The following is a 24722-nucleotide window of genomic DNA, read 5'->3' as shown; positions in this document are numbered from 1 at the left end:
TCGATGAATTGGTATCTCCTACCCTTTTATCTACCCCTTACCACCCCGCTCCCATTTTTCTGTATTTTTGCATATATTTATAATGTATTTGTTGTTGATATTTTAGCAACCCGTCTACAATATTTTCCGTTATAGCTTCTTTTTATTGTGGGCCTACTTTGCGATACATGGCTCTATGGCTGTGTTTGGGGTGCTCTTTGCCTCCGGGAAATCTACCCTTACCTTTTATCTTTTGTTGTGAGGAATGACAAAGAAATATATCCCGCAAAAAGTTAAGGGTGTTACTAAGAAGCGAATAATTGCAAATTGAACTTCAAAGAACAGATGTCCTTACATTTGTTACAACCTCACATGTTGATATAAAAAAATCAAAAAGAAAGGAATGATTTTTTTTTTGGGTGTGTGTGTGGGGGGGGGGGGGGGGGGGGGGGTCGTTTGAGGGTACAAAACTGCACATGTTGATAATAATAATTAAAAAGAAGGGAAAGATGTTTTTCTTTTGTTTTGGTTATTTTGGGGGGTGCGATGGCCGGATGAGGGTATAAACTTCACATGTTGATAATAAATATTGATGGAAAATAAAAAGAAAATGAAGAAAACTTGTAGGGGCCGGGGTGCATGATCGGACTGATGGGGGTGGCTGGGTGGAGGGGTGAGGTTGGGGAGGGTACAACTTTGCATGTTGATAAATATTCATGGAAGGTTAAATAAAGATGAAAACAAATTTGTGGGAGGGGATTGGGAAGGTGGAGGTGTTTGACCAAGGCGGTGGTGGTGACCGGGTGTGGGTACGTAACTTCACATGTTGATAATAAATGCTCATGGAACCAAATGAAAGAAAAACTGAAAAAGTGGAAACTCCGCATGTCGCTCAACACGACAAAAACGAAAATGTTGCAGGATCAGTTTGATTGAGCCTGTTCATGAACGGTAGTGGAAATGCATTCTACCGTCCATGCCCTCTAGCCACGGGTTGAGCGGAACACCATGACACAAGTACAAAAAACAATTTAGAGACATCCGCAGATAGTTCATACGGCGGTGCACATGGAACCTTCAATGATACACTAGCGTGTAATTCCATGAAAAGTGGCATATTGTCCCTCGTTTAAATAATGAGTGTCCTAAACGGGAAAACAGTGGACAGAACTAAACAAACTGGAATTTATAAACTCTGAATGAATGAAATTCTACCAATTGGTTAGTTTGTTTTGTACAAATATGTGGATTTTTCAACGATTAAAGGGCAATAACTCTGAAGTAACCAAATAGATCCTGACGAAATTATGTGTGCTCTACCATATTATAGTGATCTTAATTCCATTTAAGTTTCATAGTTCTAGTTCTAGTCAAAAATGTCACACGATACGATGCAGAAATTGCAGTAATCTATATAGAATTACCGTAATCTATATAGTAAACACCAGAAACTACAAAGGGCCATTACTCTGGTGTTACTTGGGCAATCTGACTGAAACTTGACGTGCAACATTTCCCTTTCATGTGGAAGATGTATATCATACTATACGAAGTTTTTATAAACACTCCAAATCACGTCCTAGTTATGACTCCGGACGGACAACGCCAACTCTATATCCCTCCACCTTCGGCGGGGGATAATAAATATGTTGTCTGATTAAAAATGGAGCGGGACATACAAATCTACATAGGGTAACATTTTAAAAGAATGCTGGAAAATGCTATGTAATAAATACAAGTCAAAAATACGTATTCTCTGGGGCAGTTTTAAGATTAAACAGTTTATTTAAAATATAAATTACGTTGTAAATTAATACAATTTGGTAGTTTTTAATATGAACTTAACCCTCAGCTTGTTTGTAATATTTTATTTTTTGAAAATAAGCCAACAAAATGACAATTATTTCAGGAAAACCTGTCCATCAGCGAAGAATGCAATTTCCATGAAACAAGACAGCTCTCTTTGAAAACATTAAATATTCGCTATTCACGTTCATTGCTCCTTTTAGCTTTTTGTTGTATTACACAACCCGACAAGTAAACCTTGTTTTCAGTCGTCCATAAAACATTTAGGCCAATAAAATAATAAAACAATTTTCTCAAACATTGACCGGAATGAAAAAAAAATCACAGAATTACACTATACAGTAATAAGTTTCTTCACTTTAGTATTTTATAGGACAACATGTTTCTTTACATCGTTGGCTGTGTAGGGTCATTTCTTGTCCTTCCATCCAAGGTGCGTGCACAACCTTCACATCACACTGTTCACAAATCTGAAAACAGAATAATTTAATAATTTAGAGAAATTCGTACTGGTGTTCGACGTGCTGAAAAAGGTCAATTAAATTATTTTTACATGACTTGTTGTTATATGTAAACATGGTACACTAATGGTAAACGTTACCTGTGAATTAGAGCTTTTCATCGATTGTTCACATTTAGTTCAATAATTTAACTTTATTATTATAAAACTGACATAACTACTAAAACTGTGTTTTAATTGTGTAAATTTTGTTTGAGATTGGGGCCTCATTATATAGTCGAATCCACATATTAAGAGCCATCAAGCTGATAACAGGAATGGAAAATGATGATTTCCTAAACCACATGATTATAGGTTTCGGCGTTACTTAACCACATGAACGTAGTTTTCGGCGTAACTAACTGTGGTAAACGAAGTACACTGTATCGTTCGGTGTTACTTAAACTGGAAAACAAGGTCCTCTTTAACACATGACCGTAGATATTGGTTTGACTTTAAACGTGATATATAAAGTCCTCATTAATCACTTTTCCCAGCTTTCGGCGTAACTTAAACTGTGGTAATCGAGGTACTCTATAAACTCATAACCGACGCTTTCGGCGTTACTTAAACTTATAAAAAGAAATCCTCTTTAACCAAAATACGACAGCTTTCGGCGTAACTTAATCTGTGGTAAATGAAGTCCTCCTTAACCACATTACCGTAGGTTTCGGTGTTACTGAAACTGTGATAAATGAAGTCCTCCTTAACCACATGACCGTAGGTTTCGGTGTTACTGAAACTGTGATAAATGAAGTCCTCCTTAACCACATGACCGTACCTTCTTGCGTAACTTAAACCGTGATAAATGAAATCATCCGCAGCTTTCGGTGTTACATAAACCATAACATGCTCATTGCTCCTACCCGCGTTGAAATTTCAAATAAAAAAGGATTTACTTACTTTACCGTTACTGGTAACTCTGGAAACAAATAGCTCCATGTGGTACATTATGCCCGCTACAACCTAAAATAATGGAAAATATTAAATTACCATACCAGAAAATTCATATAGCAAACGTCTCAGTAGGACGTTGAAATCTAAGAACAGGTTAGCCATACAAGCGGTGTTGATCCTTTTCAGTTTCCATCCTCAAACGTAATCATAGATATGATGCAAAGATAAGGGCATTTATTATGGATTTATTATCATCGAATTGTTATGATACAATTTTGTACATTTGTTACGTTTCATATCATATACTATTTTGGTGCCTATATTTCGTAGTAAGAAATTTAAAGCGTTTTGAAAACTAAAGGCCAAATTTGTTGAGTTTTTTTTGTTGTTGTTGTTGTTTCTTTTTTTTGAAATAAAACTGGTTTAGTAAGTTTTGAAATGTTAGGCATTTTAAGGCAGCACACTATAAAAAAACACCTTTGCTATTTGTCCTAACGTGTTGAGGGGCGTCACTTATGCGATTTGGATCCCTGGTAATTGAGGTTTAATACAATCAAGTTTTTCAGGCAAAGTATATTTTTATACAATTTTGAATCCCTCACACTTGAGAATACAGAAACGAAAATTTGGTTGAACTTCTGGAAAACTTCAGTTGAATAAGATGACCTAATTTCGATCGCCAATATCCGTGCGATTACGTGTCATGGTAGGCTTTCTCGGCACCATTCGGCCATAACTTACGTAACAACCGGAGAATGCCGAAATCACATATGGATAAAAACGTAATCGAACGGAAAATGCCGATTGTTATATCGTGTCTACTGCCTTAAAACAACATGCAATATCTCAATAACAAATAACGGCCTTACCAAAGTTTCAATAGTAGGTCAGAACCACATAACTGTTTTTCAAAATTTTGGCACTCAAAACACCCCATGTGCACGATATACGTCAAAATTCGAAGCATTACAATTAGGAACATTTTGTATTATTGTTAGTATACTTAATAATAAACTAGGTCTTTACTTGAGTTCGTACTCCTCGGATCTTTATCAGTGTATATCCAATTCCCAATCGTCCTATTGCGAAATCGGCAACCACTTGATGGAAAGGCTTAAAAGGTAAACATTCCCCTATACCCCCAGGGATTAATCCGCCAGGTGCACCTCCAGGCTTTGGTGCAGGCGAACTCTTTCTTCCAACATATTTTCCTGCCATTGTCGCAGCGAAGCAAACAACAGCCAGAATAAAAACACTCTTGGTAAACATTTTGTTACACACTGAAATAAATCAAAGAACTAATAAAAACCATTTGAGATTCGGTATTCACATGGCGAATCATCGCTACACATGACGAACAGCTAAACACGGGTCATTTACGTCATGATTTTTCTCTTTAATAAAATAAAATAGGTTTATTCTTAATTGGTTTATTCCAAGAGTTTGACCCTGCCTATACGATTGATGCACGGGTGTTTCTCTCTGTTCTGTACCCTTGTCATTTAATAATGACCTAATAGGCAAATACCTTACCAAGGTTCCAAATTAAACTGATTACAATGTTGGTCAGTTCTTGATGCACCGTGGTACATCAATTCTTTATGCAAAAAGTGATAGATTTTTGTAAATAAATATATAAACGTATCTTTCTTTTAAATTAAATGAATCAAAGTTCTTTTATCATGCTAAACATTAAAACAAATCTTTCTTCCCTATATTAGATATTATACGTAATTCATCAGTTAGAAGATTAGAGGTAACAACCAGTGCCGTTACATTCCTATCAAAATTCAGTTAAGTTTTGTAGGTAAGATACCACTTACCTTCTGTTCACTTCTTGCAATTAATTCAAGATTGAAATCGTTTGAAAACATTTTTACTTATATAGATTTCAACCCGGATACAGTTTGTAAAAAAATTAAAAACTCGGTATTCTGCGAACGTCATATTGCGGTATAAACTTAATTTACTTATTTTGAAATTAGCTTAATATGTAAAACAAATATTTTTATACATAATGTAAAAAGCGAAAAATGTGACATTCATGTTGTAAAAAGCAAAAACGTATGTCATGTGTTGTAAAACATGCATTTTGTTAAAAGTAAAACATCCAACATGTGTTGGTAAACGTACGTTTTGTAACAAGCGAAAATGCTAGATTTTCTTTTCATACATACAAGTAAGACAGACCACAGAACAAGCAAATTCGATGAATTGGTATTCCCCGCCGAAAGTGTTTGTGGTGAGAAATAGCAAAGAAATACATCCGGCAAAAAAAAAACGATGTTACTAAGAAGCAAATAATTTCATAAGTCAGGATCAATTTAACAGAAAACTTCACATGACAAATATTCATGGAAGGTTTGAAAAATTGGAAAAAATAGGAATGAAAACATTTGGAGATGGGATGGGGGAGGGGCTTGACCGGGTGAGGATAAAAACTTCACATGTTGATAATTAATATTGATGGGAATAAAAAGAAAAAATGATTTTTTGTTGGGGTGATCATCGGGGTGATGTTGGTGTCTTCATGAGGGAGCGAGGTGGGGGAAGGATACAACTTTGCATGTTGATAAATATTCATGGAAAGTTCAAGGTTTTCTCTTAAAAAAGAAAAAAAGAAAAAAAAAGAAAAAAAATAGGGTGGGAAGGGGTTTATGTGATCAGAATGAAAGAAGTTTAATGAAATTCTACAAATTTCTAGATCAAATATGTCACAAGTTATGAAGCAGATATTGCCATATTTATAATACCCTATATAGTTAACACTAGAAACTACTAAGGGCCATAACTCTGGTGTTACTTGGGCAGTCTAACTGAAACGTGACGTGCCGCATTTCCCTATAGTGATAAAATGTACATGAAGTTTTATGTAAATATTCCAAACCACTTCCTACATATGGCTCCGGACGGCTGGACGGACGGAAAGACGGACGGACGAACGGACAACGCAAAAATTATATCCCTCCGCCTTTGGCGTGGGGTAACAACATCTTCTTTTCATAATTTTGGACAAAACTGCATACTATCAAAAGTAAAAATGTGTTTTCAAAATGTTTAATGTGTACTGTAAATTTACAAATGTATAAAATGATTAAACATGATATAATAAACTTACGACATGTAGAAATTTAGAAAATTGATTGCACCCAGTAAAAATAGAAGTTAATACAATAGAATTGATACATTGCAATTTTTCATAACACTCTTACAGGGACATGACATGTTGGCATATGCAAATATTGACAAAGCATTTGTCGCTCTTGGCCAGGTTTTATTTAGTCGCTCACCTGACGGGGACCACGACCTTTAGACTTGCTTCTACCAAGTATGCAATCGTGCAATATCGGGCATTTCCGTATTCACCAGTAAATACGCCTCGTGTATAGCTCCAGAATACACCAACGCTATTCGCCTGTGTTAAATGTCTGTGTTCGTTCGCGTGAAAGTAACAAATTATGTATCCATTACTTAGATGAATTAAGTTGAATATATCACGTTATGTAATCGATTTCTTTTTTATTTATACACTTAATATTAGTCAATTTTGTAGGGATTTTTAAAATATCCGCTCTGACTAGCCAAAGTTTATATTGTCAAAATACATGTATACAAACAACAAAAATGTAAACTTTGATTTTTAAAGATACGTTGATTGTATCACCAAACGAGTCTTAATAAAAGGTAATTGTTCAGATATTGACATGCAGAAGGCATAATAAAATGTCAAAGGTTTGACAATGGGCTATTCCAGGTTAGATTTTTATTAAATCAGACCCCCCACGAAACGGAAGAAAATTCTGCGAGAGAAAAGACCAATGTCCCTACTCGGACTGGAACCCCGGACCACATGATCCGTAGGCGGGCACTCTAACCACGTCGCTAAATTGTTACCCTAACAGCAAGGCTGTTGGAAGTGGCCTATAAATCTACTATCACTACACTTTTCCCCCTTTACTTTTCAGAGCTTACCAGCTCAATGCACACCCCATGAGTCCTTTAAAAAAGTAACCCCTTGGAGAGAAAATACCAAGGTCCCTTCTCGGGCTTGAAGCCCGGACCTCATGGTCTGAAAATGGACACTCTAACCACATCATTAAAGTGTTAACCCAACAGCAAGGTTGTTGGAAGTGGCCGATATAAATCTACTATCACTACATAATTTTTGGTCTATTTCAAGGTATTAGGTATTTGTCGAGTTTTCGTGTTTTCGCCCCGCCGACACGAAATGGCAGAAATCAGCCACCATACCTTTCAAGTAAAATATGAAAGCAGGATTTGGCAGATATATATATATATATACAAAGTTTTCATCAATGAAAATTATAATCATTTTCTCATCATCAGACATATACCTGTTTTCATTAAAGAGTGCTTAGCACTAGGACTGCTGGTCCTTGTTTTATGAATGTAAAGATTTGCTGGGCCACAGTTTCTAGCTGTCTGGTAAGCAAATGTTTGCCTGCACCCTAGCCTTACAGTTACCGGATGCATAGCCTAACCTGTAAGGTTTTCCTAGGCGTTTGGTGTAATAAATCAATTTGTTTATGAACAGTTAACCATTTCCATTTATTTTATTTATCTTATCTTGTATGCCTAAGGTAGGAGTATTTAACTGTATACAAATACAAAATTAAACCTGAAACTCAACAGGTAAAATCAGAAGTGTGACAAAGAAATGCATGTAGAAATGAATTATTACATTGTATATTTAGTGAACATTTTAACATCATGACATTACATTTAGATACAAGTTATTACTTTAATTAATATCAATGACAGAAAATACAGTACAAGTGAAGTCCCATAATACTATAGTCTTCTGTGGTCAGAAAAGGCCATGGCCTAGATACAAGAATTTATTTACAGTCAGACCTCTTTGGTCTTGTAGTGGTGGGCACATATGACTTTAAGCTGACTGATATTTTTCAACCATTAAATATATCTTGACTTACTTTTCGATGTATTGTGACCCCCAAATGTTTGTGGTCAGTTTTCAATAATTTATAAAAAATGTTTTAATCTACTGTCTGCATGGGAAAGTGCACATTACACTTTTGTTAACACAAAGTTAATTTTGTACAAAAACTGCTTGACAGTACTTGTCTTATGACTTTAATTTACATAAAAGAAAGCTGTATTGCATTAGATTAAATACATTTGTTGTTGTTTTTGTATCTTTGCCTAGGTTACAACAGTCATGGAAAAGAAATTAACTAAACAGGAATCAACTTTTCATTGATAATCAATACAAAAACATCTGTAACACACTACCTAAGTAGTTTTGATACTTTTTTAATGTATTACATGTAAAATGCAGCAATACATGAAATGTTTGTTAGTTAGTAGAAAGTTATTTCATTTCCTATTCTTAATTTAAATAGACAATTCTGTTCACAGGAAATGTTATGATACCAGAGTGGTCAATTTATACTGTAATGTTTAGATAGATTGTTGACTTAATGTGGTTATTCCATAATATTGCAAATCTATATGACTTAGAGATCTCCTAGCTTGCTTGGAAATTGAAAATTCCAATATTTTTTCCAACGTGGACAGTCTGTGTCAGGTAGCTCAAATGGTTAGAGCACCCCAAACATGTAAGTACAATGTTATGGAGAGGTTTCAGGTTCAAATCCTGATCTGGCACTTGTTCTCACATTTATAAACTCCAGTTTCGTCAAAAATATATTGAAAATTATTCAAAAATATATCATTGCTCCTTCAATTTTATATTTTCCATAGGGGAGCAGGGTTTAGAAAGTGTTTCAAGCATCTTAGAGAGCTGAAGTGAGCAACTTTTATCAGGGAGGCTCATTACACACTGAAAAGCCAGTGATACCTAGAAACCATGCTTCATGTTGAAATCCTCTAAAAGCATGTATTCGGGTTTTTTATATATATATTTTGACTCCATATTAACATTAAATCTTTGAATAGTCAAGTGTGCTGTCAACAGTTCATGACCTAAACTATTTCTTTTATCACCAAGGACTTTCAATTTTTATACATAATCAGATTGTGTATTGTTTGAAAATTATGAAAAATAACACATACTTTGTTATGTCAATTTCAAGACATGAACAGTCTTAGTCTTACTTAGAGTGCAAAGTACTAAGAAGGCATATACATATGAATCTGATGTTAAAATATAGTAAAAAAGAGATGTGTAAATTAGGTTATATTTACTTTGAGCTCTTTGTGATAAATTCTGTTTTAATAATTTAAAAGGAAATTTTGTATTTTAAACTGAATATCTGAACTGAAATGGTAAAACTCACAATAAAAAGTTTAGAAAGCCCTTAATATAACAGGAGATGTGTGTGTTTTAATGAAAACAAACACATCAGAAGCATTGTGGCAATCATTGACAAAAGAAAGTATGCAATTAAACATTAACATCCAGCATCTTCTAAGACAAACTATTACCTATTCACAATTCATGGTGTATACATTAACTGATTCAAATGACTTACAGTTTATTTATCCTCCTCAATTTTCTCAGGTAATTGAATTCCCCAGAATAAATTGTCATGGTCATCTGCATGCAATTTGTCACTGGTTACAAAACACAATAACTTCTCTGTCTGGTGTCATAGGTTATCCTCAAGTGATCTAATCAATGTAAGACCAGTATAACTCACAGCCTAACAGTGATTAATTAAAATTTCCCTTTTAATCAAATGATGATAACCCCGTGATGAATCATACAATATATCCTTTAATATACATGTATCCAGCAGAATGGTTAATCCAGCAGTTCAAAGAAATAAATTCAATAACTATCAGTAGATTTCAGATTTATTGTCTTCATCTCCCTCTATGTTTACTCAAAATGTTCCCAGAATGAAATAAAATGAAATGGAAACACTGACGCTTATCAAATGTAAAATATAATTATCAATAAGTAGAAGTAGGTTATTGCATGGAGGCTGCCATTTCAAAGTCACTGAAAGTAGTCCAATATGGCGCCTTATTATGTCAGAGGTCTATTGCGTAACATAAAGGCCGAGGTGATCAGATTGCCAAGTATGCTGAACATCTATTAAACGATAAGTTAAACTTAAAGCTTTTAAAAAGTGTTTCCCTGCTTTTGCTATGGCAGCCCCTAAAACCGACCAAGAAAGCAGAATCAATTGAACATACTTGAGAGAGGACTTCAAATTGTTGGTACAAACCAAGTTTGGTAAAGATCTATCAAGTGGTTCATGAGAAAAAATCATTGAAAGGTTTTTCTTCACAATTATTAGCTCCTGTGTCCTCCTAAAGGGGTCAATCTGAACTATTTCAACAAATTTAAAAGAGGACAATACAAGTTCAGTTCATACTGCTTTCGATGTTTAGTTCCAGTGAATCCTAAATGGGTCCAAATAATCCCATCTTAAAACGCGTTTGGGAGAGGCCATTATGATGATACTACAGATCAATTTTGGAGACGATTTATCAAACAGGTCATGAGAAGATATTGTTTAAAGTATTTTTCTATTTCTACATGGACACTTACATGGAGAGGACCTTACAATCATACTACAGTCAAAGTTAGAGATCCTGTTTAATGAAGTTCCATCAAGGGGTCCATAAGAATGAGTCGGTTAAAGGTGATTCTATATTTAGCTATACATATCTATATTTAGTGGCCCCTAAAAGGGACAAAGTGCAACCCCTCCCCCACCATTTGAAAACACTTTCGGAGAAGACCCTACAATGATGGCACAGATCAAGTTTAAACAGTTCATGAGAAGAAATTGTTGACAGGCTTTTTCTATTTTAGCTCAAGTGAACCCTATATTTAGTACATAAATTCAAATAAATTTTGGAGAAGACCTTAAAATCATGCTAGAAACCAAATTTGATGTAGATTCACCAATCGCTTTATGAGGAGAAAACTAAAAGCATTTTCTTTTTATTCTTTAAAATTATTTCTATTGTTAGCACCAGTAGCCCCTAAAAGCTGTCAAAAGCCAAATTTAGCTGACAGAAGACATTATAATGATCATACAGACCAAGTTTGATGAAGATCTATTAAGCGGATTAACAGGGTTAGACGTTAAACGGCTTTTTTTTTCTATTTTGAGATGTGACAGCCCCTGAAAGAAGATAAGCGAATCCATTTGAAACATTAAAGAGAGGATCTAATAACGATGTTAAGACCAAGTTTGATGAAGATTTGAAGGTCCATTTCCGTATTCAGGTCTGGCGGCCCTTAATAGGGTCCAAGCAAAATGTGTCGGATAAATTTTGGGGATGACATTACAAGATGCTTCATTCCAGGTTTGATAAATAACAAGCAAGGGTTTCATTAGAAGAAGTCGTTTAACGTTATTTCTTTTTTTAGCTCTTGTGGCACTTAAAAGGGACAAAGCGATATTATTGTTAACGTTTTGGAGATCTTACAGTGATGCTAAAAAGCAAGTTTTATGAAGATTCATCAAGTGGTTTGAAAGAAGAAGACATTTAAAGCATTCCTAGATTTAGTAGCCCTTAAAAGTGGCCATTAGAAAAAAAACGTGGGAAAGGACCCTATAACGATGCTACCGACCAAGTTTAATGACGATCAAGCGGTTCATGAGACGACGTGTTTATAGGTGATTCTTTCTGTAGCTTTGGCTGCCCCTAACACGGGCAAAGCTGAACCATCCGTAAAAAGTGGTGGAGGTCCATGCCGGAATGCTCGATCAGGACCATCCACCTACACTAATATCTCCCTCTTACAACGTTCAGATGAGATATTAACAGCATGAAAATTTTGACAAAAATCATGTGATGCATATTAACTGATATAGACCACAACGTTGTTGTCAAACACATTAATATATGATTACAAAAACTATGTTTTGTCTAATATATTGGATGGACATATATTCGTTAAACCTCTAATGTGATAAGATAATCACATATATTTGTCAACGAACAACTATTTTCCGTCGGAAATGTCTTTCTTGGAACATTCGTTATACCTCTTATAATAATATAAACGAAACATGCAAACGTTTATGCAAATCAAACAAAAACAGCTGCAAGTGTATGAACGCAACATTCATTTTATGTTTATTTGCTTTATTTCTTTAGATGTTACAAATACATATATTCATACTCTTTCATGATTTTGATTTAGAAGTAATGCGCTCTCGCAAAGAGAAATATGCTGTTAATGACAAGACAAAGGTTCAACAAAATCAAACTATTCCATCATATAAATTTATATATTTTTACAACTTCAGCAATGAGAGTAAGTTTAAGAATCCTTGGTATGATAATGGTAAGTTTTGCAGGATAGACCGATCGGTCAGTAACACTGAGCTGTTAGTTATTAAGAGAGTGTTGTTTATTATACACAGAAAGGAATTTTGAACGATGCGAATGAACAATAGGATAAAGTCTATTCTAATATGAGCCGTACCATGGGAAAACCAACATAGTGAGTATGCGACCAGCATGGATCCAGACCAGCCTGCGCATCCGCGCAGTCTGGTCAGGATCCATGCTGTTCGCTAACAGTTTCTCCAATTCCAATAGGCTTTAAAAGCGAACAGCATGGAGCCTGACCAGACTGCGCGGATGCGCAGGCTAGTCTGGATCCATGCTGGTCGCACACCCACTATGTTGGTTTTCCCATGGCACGGCTCAAATCATTTGGCCTTTAAAAAGGAAAATCTGCAGTCGTATGCATATTTATTTAAAAGTCTGTTATAAACAAAAAATAAAGACGGCAAAGAAAAATGGTGGCTTTGAAAAACTTCGTTTATAGAAATGAGTAGTTTATTGTTTAAAAAATATGGAATTAAGCTGTAAAACTGCTTCAAAGCATGTACAGTACGGTTTTTGTACCTTTCGTTAATGGGTTAATGAAAAATTGCACAATGATACAATTGATGTTTTCACTTTTGCCATTGATGCTGTTTAATTTTCATATTCTAAGAAGGAATTTAACATTTCATTACTATATTAGAACAACACAAGCTTTAAAAATCCTGAAAACTAAATTCTCTAAATGAGTATGCTTCATAATATACATCTGCAAAATCATTTCAGTCAGTCAGCAGATAAATATAAAAAAAAAATTCCATTTCAGATTGTATTGCGAACAAACATTGTTTTGTTTCTAATAGTTTTGCAATTAAGCAAGAAAAATAAAGTTTTAAACCATTAATCATTTGTAATTAATTGCTAATGTTTCACAATTTATTAGATTCATCGAAATTCCCCCACAAAATTATGACATTCACCGCGAATATACTTCCATTTTTATAACACTAGGGGCTTCCAGCCTCCACACAACCAATAAAAAGCCCTTGAGTCGAAGGTATTAAAATGAAATATTTATCATTAATTATGCTCGAAACATTTTTATGGTAGCTTTAAAGTGTTGTGGCTGAGTTGTTTTGAGGTTCTTTACCTGCTGAAGCCAATGTGGTATGCCTTTGGACAAGGCACTTTGATGTCTCAACCGATCCAGCTGAAAATGGATTCCAAGTATATTGCCGGGGTAAAAGCACACATCAAATGATATTTTATGTATCTATTTATAAATACGAAGAATGTTCAATATTTGTCGCCAAACAATAGATGTTATCTGTTCAACTTTAGTTCTTATATATGCAATGAGAACTGACTGTACTGCCTTGAAGCCTCGATGAATTGACCTTTGCTCGAACTTGTAAGTCAGATGTTCCTGATATCGACTAAGATCATCCACTTCAATATCTTAATGTTATTCTTCAATTGGCAGTTGAACGAAGGGATGCTGATTTAAAGCGGGGCCCAGTGACCAGTGGATACTAGTATATGGTTGCAACAGGCATTGCTAGTAGAAATTGGGCTGTAACAGCCATTTGAATTCACACTAGCCTGACAGCCAGGGAAGGGATTTTCTTCTGGGGGAAAAATAATGTGAACCTTTAGCTAAGTTGAGCTGGTAAGAAGCGTATGCAGTCTAGATCTAAAATGGCAGGTCTAGTATTTAAACATTTAATATGAGTAAGTCAGTTTTAACCCTGGCCGATTCTGCCTTTGGGACCAGTGTAGATCATGATCAGCTTGCACATCCGTGCATTTTGATCACGATCTGCACTATTTGCCGTCCAGTCAGCATCTTTTGTGTCATCACCCTTTTTGACAGTTAATGGTAGTGTCTAAATTGAAAGGTGGACAAGTTCATTATAAAAATGTAGCAGGGTAAGGGGAAATAAGACTATCAGACGTATTAAAACTGATCATGCTGTATGTCACTTAACTCATGTATTTGAGGTACGGGTTAAATTCCAACAAATTTTGATCTTTCATTTTTTCTCAATTCAATTCATATAATTGTATTTGTTGGTAATCTCTAGTACAATTTGGTGGCAAACCTGTTAGCCCTTTCCAGGAAAACAATCATTATCATCTTTTCCATGGATTGCAGAATACGGATAAACTCTGTTAGGTAAGAAACCTTTCACGTTTCAATATTCTCAGCTATACGACACGCTCCCTGATCTTAAATATGCAGTCAGGCCTATCTATAAACTCTGTTAGGTACGAAACCTTTCACGTTTCAATATTCTCAGCTATACGACACGCTCCCTGATCTTAAATATACAGTCAGGCCTATCTATAAACTCTGTTAGGTACGAAACCTTTCACGTTTCAATATTCTCAGCTATACGACACGCTCCCTGATCTTAAATATGCAGTCAGGCCTATCTATAAACCCCTTCCATGAGAAAGCCAAAATGTGGTCTTTATCGGGAGGTCTTTATTCACAGGTTAAAATACACTTTAAATGTTAAAATGGGAAACAAAACATACATGTGGTCTTTAGAGCTAGGTGGTCTCTGTTTCAGAGGTGGTATTTACACACGTTTGACTGTACCATCATATCTTAACAATGAGTGATATGTAGTTTTTTTTAAATGTTGTCGAACACTCAAATGAACAATATATATGCATTGAGTTTGCCCAATGCTTCTGCTTATATACTGAACCATGCTTTGCTTTATTACTTTTTATTCAGAGCTACATCTTTCACAAAGTGCGAGGGAATTCAATCTATACCCGAAGCTCTCTAAGCACTTAACTGGGTTAAATACTTAAACACCTTATTTCAGAAATTACTGAGAAAGAATGACTATTTGACGGTGCACATAAATTTACATAAAAAATGTACCAAAAGGATTACCAACTTATGAACACTAGCTGGTAACTTATCAACAAACTTCGACACAACTGTTGTATAAAATTCATTAGAACCAGCAATTATTTTCCTTATCAAAACATATATCACGTCAATTTGAAGACAAATATTAGAAGCTGAAGTAAACCCTTTCTTAGATAATAAACCAAGATTCTTAATAATATCCCACAGTGATGTTTTAATCATTTTATTAGCTCCTTTTATTATTATTATTATTATTATTATTATTATTATTATCATTATACCACATTTATATAGCACTCTTTTCATACACATGTACACGTTCAAAAGTGCTTCACAGAAAAAAATGCAAAAATACTAACAGATACGCATACAGAAATAATGCATTCCACATTAACAAAATTCATAAATGTAAAACGTATAGATTAAACAAGATAAACATACATACATATTTAAAAGTATTTAAGTTACCCAAGGATAAAATACTGTTTTACGCAGTTTTATGAAGAAGAAAAAAAGCATCAATGTATAGGTCAGTTAACAAAATATTTTAAAAAGAAGTGGGTTTTAGCAGGCTTTTGAAATCAGCTAGCGTGTCAGCTTCCCTGATCTTGACGGGAAGGAAGTTCCAAAGCTTTGGAGCAGTGCACAAAAAGCTGCGATTGCCATACATCATGATTTTAGTTTTTGGCATAACCAGTGACAGTGTGTCTTGTGATCTTAAGTTTCCGACCGGTTTATACACTTCAATCATATCCCTAATATAGGCAGGGGACTGTAAAGCCTTAAAGGTCTGGGTCAGAACCTTTTAGTGCACCCTGTATTTTACTGGCAACCAATGGAGCTCCTTCAGAACCGGTGTTATATGATTGCGACGGGGCGTCTTAGTGGTGACGCGAGCTGCCGTGTTCTGGACATGTTGCAACTTGTTAAGTGTTTTGTTTGGAATACCACTTTACAAGGCATTACAGTAGTCTAACTGTGAAGTAACAAGGCTGTTGATACGGGTCTTTGTGGCATCACTGGTAAGATACCGTCTGATGTGACCTATTCTGCGAAGTTGTGCATATCCAGACCGGCACACAGAGTTGACTTGTTGTTTCATATCCATACTGTTGTCAGGTACTGCACCAAGATTCCTAACACATTTTGTGGATTTTATCACAGAGTCACCGACCTTCACAGAAACTTGAGTTACGCTTTGAAGTGAATAGCATTACCTCCGTTTTATCAGCATTGAGCTTCAGCATATTGCAATGCATCCACGAGACAATTTCAGCCAGACACTGCAGACAGCTCTTAATGCGGCGCAAAGCCTCACTTCTAGCCACAGCCTCTATCGGCTTAAAGGATAGGCATAATTGAGAGTCATCGGCGTAGAAATGGTGAAGAAGTCCGTGGCGTCTGCATATGGCACGGGTTTAGTGTACATGATATAGTTCTTTGGACCAAGCACTGATCCCTGGGGCACACTGTATTTCATCAACATAGGCGTCGACAACTCACCGTCAACGCACACAGTTTGATAGCGGTCACTAAGATATGATTGCATCCATGCAAGTGCTTTGTCTGTGACTCCAAAATGATGTTCGAGTCGGTGTAACAGTGTTTGGTGGTCAATCGTGTCGTAAGCTGCAGACAGATCAAGTAGCACGAGGACTGTTACAGAATTTTGGTCGAGAGATGTGAGGATGTCATTCTGTACCTTTATCAAAGCCGACTCAGTTGAATGAAACTTTCTGTAAGCAGACTGCAGTCCCTCATGTAGCTTATTTTAACTCAAGTGCCGCTCAAGACGTGCATCTACTACCTTTTCTAAGATTTTTGAAATGAAAGGGAGGTTAGACACAGGCCTGTAGTTTTTGAGAATGTTTGGTTCACGGGGGAGGAAGTGTCACACGAAGGATGGAGTTCTTCTGATAACCTGTCATGTTTTCTTCTGATAACTGTTACGGAGTTCCTGGAAAACGTTACGGAGTTCGTCTGATTTCTGAATGACGTGCCAAGGAATCGTAGAAAAAAATGGTAATTATTTATCTTTAAATAGAGAGAATGGGGTGTAAAACTAAAGTTTGATGATCAAGGTTGCCTGATGTCTTGTGCTATGCGTCAGAAAAGACTGTTTAGTCTAATAATCCCCCACTACTTTGAAAAGAAGACATTTTGAGTAAAATATCGAAATCGTTTGCTCATTCATACATATTATTCTTCTTATTCACGTTCTTTATCCGCAGCACATGCAACAGAATAATTTTAGTGCAAAGTTGCAAACATATACCACTTTCTAACAATATTATGCCCGATTTTTCAAATGTTACGGAATTCCGGTGATAACTCTGAAGATGTCACAGAGTTCTTATGATAACTTTTATTACTGCCAGGGTGTTTCTTGAGCTATGTTAAGATACTTTTTAGCTAATTTTATTATTTAAAAAGGGTGTTAACGATGTTCTAACGTAATATATTTATCCAAGGCACAGTATTGTCGTTATATAATGTACGGTATGAGTCTTTTGTAAAGTTTAAAACTATATGCAGTATAATGACATATATAGTAAAATACGAATAGATAATAAATGCAGTAAATTGTATTTTTTCGTTCTATCAATGGATGTGCTAATGTTCGTGAAAAACGATTTATTGGTTTCCGTTTTGATTGATCACTGAATTGAAATCAACTCCGTTATCTTTAATTTAGGGTACATCTATTTGCTGCATTTGCAGAGGCTGTCTGTTTCTGAAGTGCTTGATCGGATTAATGATAAAAAATAATGCTAAATAGTATGATTTACCATGATAATTATAACTTTACCATCATAATTTTTTAAATCCTTCATATAGTTGACACTGAAAAAGTACAGTCACAATGTGACACTACACAACACAGAGAGCGAGCTACCGCTTCATGTGTAATCAGTTGACATGAGTCATATGATGCTATAGCATATTTACCACAGATTTGAGGCAGATAACCGACATGTTCGTAATGTGACTGGCATTAATACTGCAGTATTGTCATTACATCTTACAGAATGCATATAATTTTCGATGCGCTGAATACTGCGTACCAAATAGGGGGTTGTCATCCTCATACGTGCATATACTAATTGTCATATAGAATATCATAATAAGTGAATAATGTGAATTTTAAAGTGCTATCTAAATGCTATAAGATGAATAGAATGGCATTTTAGAGTTTAGCTGGAAATATTATAAAGTAAGAGGATTCTGCACTTTCTTACAATAGAATCCACAATGTAATTTCCAAGCCAATTAATTAAGAAATAATAAATATGTCCCTATATTTTATCAGTTAATAAAATATGGGCAGGAGTTCGGATGCGTAATAATTAAATCACGAGTGCGTAGCACGAGTGATTTAATATTCGCATCCGAACGACTGCCCATATTTTATTAACTGATAAAATTATTGGAACATATTTATTATTTCGATTCTAACCACGCAAATTCTGCGCATTTTACAGCACTACATTTTAGCTCAATATGTCATTCGGCTGGCCATATGCTATTACAAAAACCTCCCACGAATGGAAAGCGTTGCATAAAACGGAATTTTCCGATATTCATTAAATTTTAATTAAAGTATTAAATTGTGAAAATGCTATTTTCAATAATATCTAAGGTCAGATATAGAAATCAGATGTAAATACTTTATTCAAACCTTATATATATGCAGTTTCTTAAAATAGTACACGTCACTACATGATGGCACTGAAACATACACGCCAGAACATTGCGGCACATAAACACGTAAACACTTGAGTCTGGAAGATTGAAACATGAATTATAATTTTATTTTAGTAATGTCAAAGTAGAATCTAGTTGACATTCGTGGTGCTTACAGCGCAGAAATTGTAAACTACGTACACGACCAGATAGATGCACTGATTTTCTTACGGTAAAAATATAAACAAATAAATTCATCAGTTAGAAATTGTTTGTTTCAGAAAATTTGATGTACATTTTATTACTACTGCTTAGCACTGAAAAAGTCGAGTATTTAGTCGGCATATAACGGAAGCAGAATAGAATCTCACAGTCATGTTACAATCGTAGGGTGGAATGGAACAGCTATATTTTATCGTAGATTCATGTATAGGCGATTTCGCTAAATGTTTATATAGCAACTGCTGCGGATCGTGTAAAAATGAAAATAAGAGTATATTTCTGTAACTGTTTAACACTGTACATCATTTATGTGCAATTTGTATTTAAAAAATTAACCATAGTTAGCCAGATCATCATTATTAACGTACACAGTCCCTTTAAAAGTAACATCTAGTCAGAATAACAAATATAACATTAAAAACTTATCATTGGAACTCAAAAACACACATACCGTACATTATATAACCACAATACTGTGCCTTGGATAAATATATTACGTTAGAACATCGTTAACACCCTTTTTAAATAATAAAATTAGCTAAAAAGTATCTTAACATAGCTCAAGAAACACCCTGGCAGTAATAAAAGTTATCATAAGAACTCTGCGACATCTTCAGAGTTATCACCGAATTCCGTAACATTTGAAAAAATCGGCATAAAATTGTTAGAAAGTGGTATATGTTTGCAACTTTGCACTAAAATTATTCTATTGCATGTGCTGGGGATGAAGAACGCGAATAAGAAGAATAATATGTATGAATGAGCAAACGATTTCGATATTTTACTCAAAATGTCTTCTTTTCAAAGTAGTGGGGCTGATTATTAGACTAAACAGTTTTTTCTGACGCATAGCACAAGACATCAGGCAACCTTGATCATCAAACTTTAGTTTTACACCCCATTCTCTCTATTTAAAGATAAATAATTACCATTTTTCCTACGATTCCTTGGCACGTCATTCAGAAATCAGACGAACTCCGTAACAGTTATCAGAAGAAAACATGACAGGTTATCAGAAGAACTCCATCCTTCGTGTGACACTTCCTCCCCCGTGTGGTTCAAGACCTGGTTTCTTAAGCAGGGGTCTTATCCTAGTACTTTTAAACTCTTTTGGTATATAACTTAATTCCATTGATGTATTTATGATGTTTGTTATCAACGGCAAGAACTCATCGAGACATTTCTTCAAAAGCCATGTTGGTAAAGGGTTAAGTTCACATGATTTGTTTGGAGATATTTGTATAATTTGCTTTACCTCTTCTATCGTTTTAGGAGCCAAATCAATAAGACAGTTTGCTACTTCCTGGTGTTCTGAACAATGCAAGTCAACTGAATCACAATCAGTTTGGCTGTGCGAAATAATGTCATTCCTAATGTTTTCAATTTTCTCGATAAAAAAGTCACTAAACTTCTGCGCAAGTTCCCTTGATGATGAGTTAGAGGGACGGGAAGCATCATGGCAGTCTCCTAGTAGAGTTTTGGTTATCTTGACCAAACTTTTGTGGTTAGTGCCACACGACTTCACCTTCTCAGAGAAGTAGTAGGTTCGGGCCTGAATTAGGAGTTTATTCATGGTAGCACATTGGTCCCTATAAAGTTGATGGTCTGTTGTTAGTTTAGATTTACGCCATTTCCGCTCAAGCTTGCGTTTCAAGTGTTTAGCCTCATGAAGTTCGTCTGTGAACCACGGACAGCTAGGTCGAAGAAGCTTCTAGAGTCTCAGTGTATTTTTTTCCTTAGCCATATCAATCAAGCACTATGCTTTATTTTAATAGCTTTTAAAACAACACAGCTAATCCAGGTTCCGTCATTTGTTTAATTCGGACTTGCTCAGCTGGAGTTATTGTCAATAACCAACATAAATAAAGTTTTGACATTTTCCCAGTCACCAGATGCTTTTTCGCTGAGCAAAACTGGACGCCAGTCTTTAGATAACAAGATGGCTTGAAAATCCTCCCTACTATAGTTTTTCATAGAACGTGATGTAGCATTATTACGAGTTCCTATGACTTGTTTAAAAAGTTCTTGTACATCCTATGATCACTAAAACTAGTTTCAATAACACCAGGTTGGATATCAGACTAAAATCAAGTCAATTGCTGCTAGCGCAGAGCTACAAAATTCGCGTTAAGTCATATGTCAATTTAGTAAAATTAAACAAAACAATAAGATTACTGTAAGATGATGAAAGAGGACATGATTTTGAAGTGGAAACATCAGAAATGAATGTGTTATTTAACAATGATATGCATTGTCAAGACGCGAACGTTCCGCTCATAGATTAGCTATTTAGAAATAAAGTTAGGAATCTTAAACTTTTTTACAAAACATGATAGGCATGTCGTTGAATTTGGGTACCATTTTATTTGCATGTCCGTATTATTCTGACCTGAGATCTTTGCATTTCCATGGTATGCTAGATACTATTAAACATTGCCAAAATTGAATAAGTTTATAAATAAGATAAAGTCTTATGATTGATTTAACCTGATGTATATCTTGCAACAGCTAAGAGAGGCCATTTAAACTAAGATCTGTCACAGTTATAATATTTGAACTGGCTGCGGACATGTATATGTTTAAGCCATTAAACTTTTTGGCTTTGACTTTTCACGAAATATCACAAAAATAAACTCAGTTTATGCAATTTACAAAGTACTATAACACGTTATGAGGATTGAAAATAAAAACAAAAACAAAATCTTGCCCTTTAAAAGAGTATTTAATACAATGGTGATATTTAACAAATCAAAATCTGCACGCCCGTATCAACTCATTGTCTAAAATAACTAATTGTTAATAGTAGTGTTCCTGAACGCAATGGGCACAGTAAACAAAGATAGAGGCAGCACAAAAAAATGAACAGCGATATTTTAATTCTTATTTTAATTCTGTGAAAGCTATAAAAATGGAAATGGGGTTAAAGTGTGTTTGTGTGTAGGGAAAGGGGAAAAGGTGAAGGGTGAAAGGTGAAAAGTAAAATATAAAGAGAGGGTAAAGGCCATAAAAATTGGGGAGCATAAAAGTGGGAGATGAAGGGACGTAACACTACCTCAACATTCCGTGTCAATATACACGACCTATAAAACTAAACGGATAATAAGCAAACTGAACAAAGGGGCACCGCCTTGGAACATTGAAACCTATATTGAAGAAACTCGGGGTTTAAACGCCTTTGAGGCATGTCAACCTCTAACTTACTCTATTATCATCTAGTTAAATGAATTAAATCCTCGCCGAGATAAGCTGTAACATTAGTGACAAACTAGTAAAAGTATTAAACAGGGTTGATCTAAAGTCATATTACCAGCCTCTGAGATTTTAAGCGTATGATTAGGCAAGTTGAAACACCAAAAGAAACCTCCCACTCCTTCCGTCTATGTGTAATTTAGCAGAAAAGCTTCCCAGTATCTCTCACCACATTTACATTGCATTTTATAGATAAGATACTGGGATATTTCAACAATCTGAACCATAAGGAAAGTTTTAAGGCAGTTTGTATTCTATCCATGTTATCCTGATTGCGCAACCAAGATAGGTAAAGAGAGGTTACGATGACTAATTCGTTGGTATATATGAATTTTGAATGGTAAATATATATAATTACGACCTTTTTCATTTCTCAGGAAATGTAGTTTGTTTTAGGGTAGCGCCATTTTTCAATAGTATTTCAGAAACTTTTTGTACAGGTGTCAAACTTTATAGTATTACTATATTTATTTTCTTGATTTGATATGGAAATATAATAGCATATTTAGAATTGGTCAGAATAGTTCCATTTAGCTTTATTTATACATTTAAACATTTCAGGGTTATATTTTGTTTCATAGACAGAAATTTAAATACGATATTGCACGCCAAAAATTTTGGATGCTTTTTTTAGTTACATTAAAGACGATATCGGGCCCTTAATTAATGTAAAGAATTGTTTTGGGTGAAAACTGGCTGTAAATGTTGAGGGTTTCAATGCTTTTTAAATATCGTAACTGTTCCAAGAAAGTAGATCTTCAAAACCTTTTACACCCCGTATATTTTTAAATAAAGCCTGCTATGTAGAAGTATTCCGTTTTAGTCCGTGCTATGGTGAATAAGAGTTGTTGCACACTTCATTTCCACTCCTAAACAGACACAATTAAACTAAGCCTGCTGTTAGTTTTGCTTTGTTGCGTTCTATGCATCCAAAGGATCATTTTAAAATACCTAATATATTCTTTTAATCTCACCTTCCATATCTAAGCATTCATTTCCTGTTCATTTACCTAAACTTGGCTTAAATATATCAAAATAAACTTATTTTGATACATTATTTACTTGTACAACCTAAAGAGATCCAAATTATTTAAAACCAGCTTTCAATTTCAAATCTGAGCCATTTTAATAACATGACCCCGATAAACAGTATGTCTAAATGCCGACACCTGAATCAGTGTACTCAATTCCATATGATTAAGTGATATTAAAATGGAGAAGTATGTCCAAAACATTAAAGTTATCATAAAAGCAATACGTTTTCATCATGAAAATGAATACACTAACTGGTATTTGTAATATTTATATCATGTAAGCACTGGCAGTGAAAACCACCATGCAGTCTAACCGCCATTTGCAAGCAGCAGTATAAGAGGTGGCTGATGGTGACATCCTTTATGATTACATTGTCCCAGTTGAGTGAATACAAATGAGATGCAACTATTTAACTTTAATCTTTCCATTTCTGGCCGAAAAACAAGACTTATTTACATCCACATATAAAACAAATGGAGATAAAACAGTACTTTTTACAAGGAAAATATACATTTGTATAAGAAGATGAAACTTTGGGAATACCCTGTATGCTAATTCTGTGTAATACATATTATTTTATTATATATTTATAATTCCGGCTGATGTTGAAACTACATCCTACAAATCATTGGTTAAAAAGTGTGGAAAGTGGAGGAGATTTTGTAACAGTGGTAAAAAGTAATAAGAAATTCATGAAAATTTACACATGGGTATTTTAAATCATCATTATTTTTTATCTAAAGTCACATTTTGCAAAGTTTGACAGCTCTGGTGTAGTTAATAAGTTTACACAACCAGTGCAAAAACGTATTATGTCATACGACTCCCTGTTTAAACAAGGCGCATGCATAAACAAAATACACCGATTCTGGGTGAGGATTCTGGTGCCCTGATTCAGGTAACTGGACGGTAACTATCAGTTATATTTCGGAGGGAAACAAAAGAAAAAGGTTACTGCAACAGTAACAGTCAAAATAAAATTATTGGCATTTAGTTATGACCAAATATACAAACTTTTAATACAGGCAAAAAAAAAAAATAGACAGGAAAAAAAACTTAACTGAATGCAAATAAAGCAAGTGCCACAGTAAAGTTGGCCTCATTAACAACATTCGCTTGTTGGCTTCTTATTCGTCTTCCGTTACTTAGGCATATTTCACTTTGAAACAAACAAAAGGCTTGAAGTTTGCCTCTTAATTAAAAGCAAAACGCTGC

General features: G+C 34.8%; 1 protein-coding gene across 2 annotated transcripts in view; it reads right to left on the bottom strand.

The window, feature by feature from the left end:
* LOC123529006 (uncharacterized) overlaps nt 1–5065 on the bottom strand; it is a 74627-nt gene extending 69562 nt beyond the window's left edge. Inside the window, exons 1-4 of one of the 2 annotated variants that reach the window (XM_045309159.2) lie at nt 5005–5065; nt 4208–4461; nt 3188–3250; nt 1833–2255 (exon numbers count right to left, since the gene is read on the bottom strand). In XM_045309159.2, the coding sequence (XP_045165094.1) occupies nt 2145–2255; nt 3188–3250; nt 4208–4450 (417 nt within the window). In that variant the 5' untranslated portion in view covers nt 4451–4461; nt 5005–5065 and the 3' untranslated portion in view covers nt 1833–2144. Of the gene's footprint in view, nt 1–1832; nt 2256–3187; nt 3251–4207; nt 4462–5004 lie in introns of those variants that run through there. The other variant, XM_053521244.1, reaches the window with a different exon arrangement.
* Nucleotides 5066–24722: the final 19657 nt, after the last annotated feature.

This window comes from Mercenaria mercenaria, chromosome 13, assembly GCF_021730395.1.
Source record: "Mercenaria mercenaria strain notata chromosome 13, MADL_Memer_1, whole genome shotgun sequence".
Taxonomy (NCBI): domain Eukaryota; kingdom Metazoa; phylum Mollusca; class Bivalvia; order Venerida; family Veneridae; genus Mercenaria; species Mercenaria mercenaria.
The sequence above is the reverse complement of the archived record's forward strand: the minus strand, read 5'-3'. Positions and strand labels throughout refer to the sequence as shown.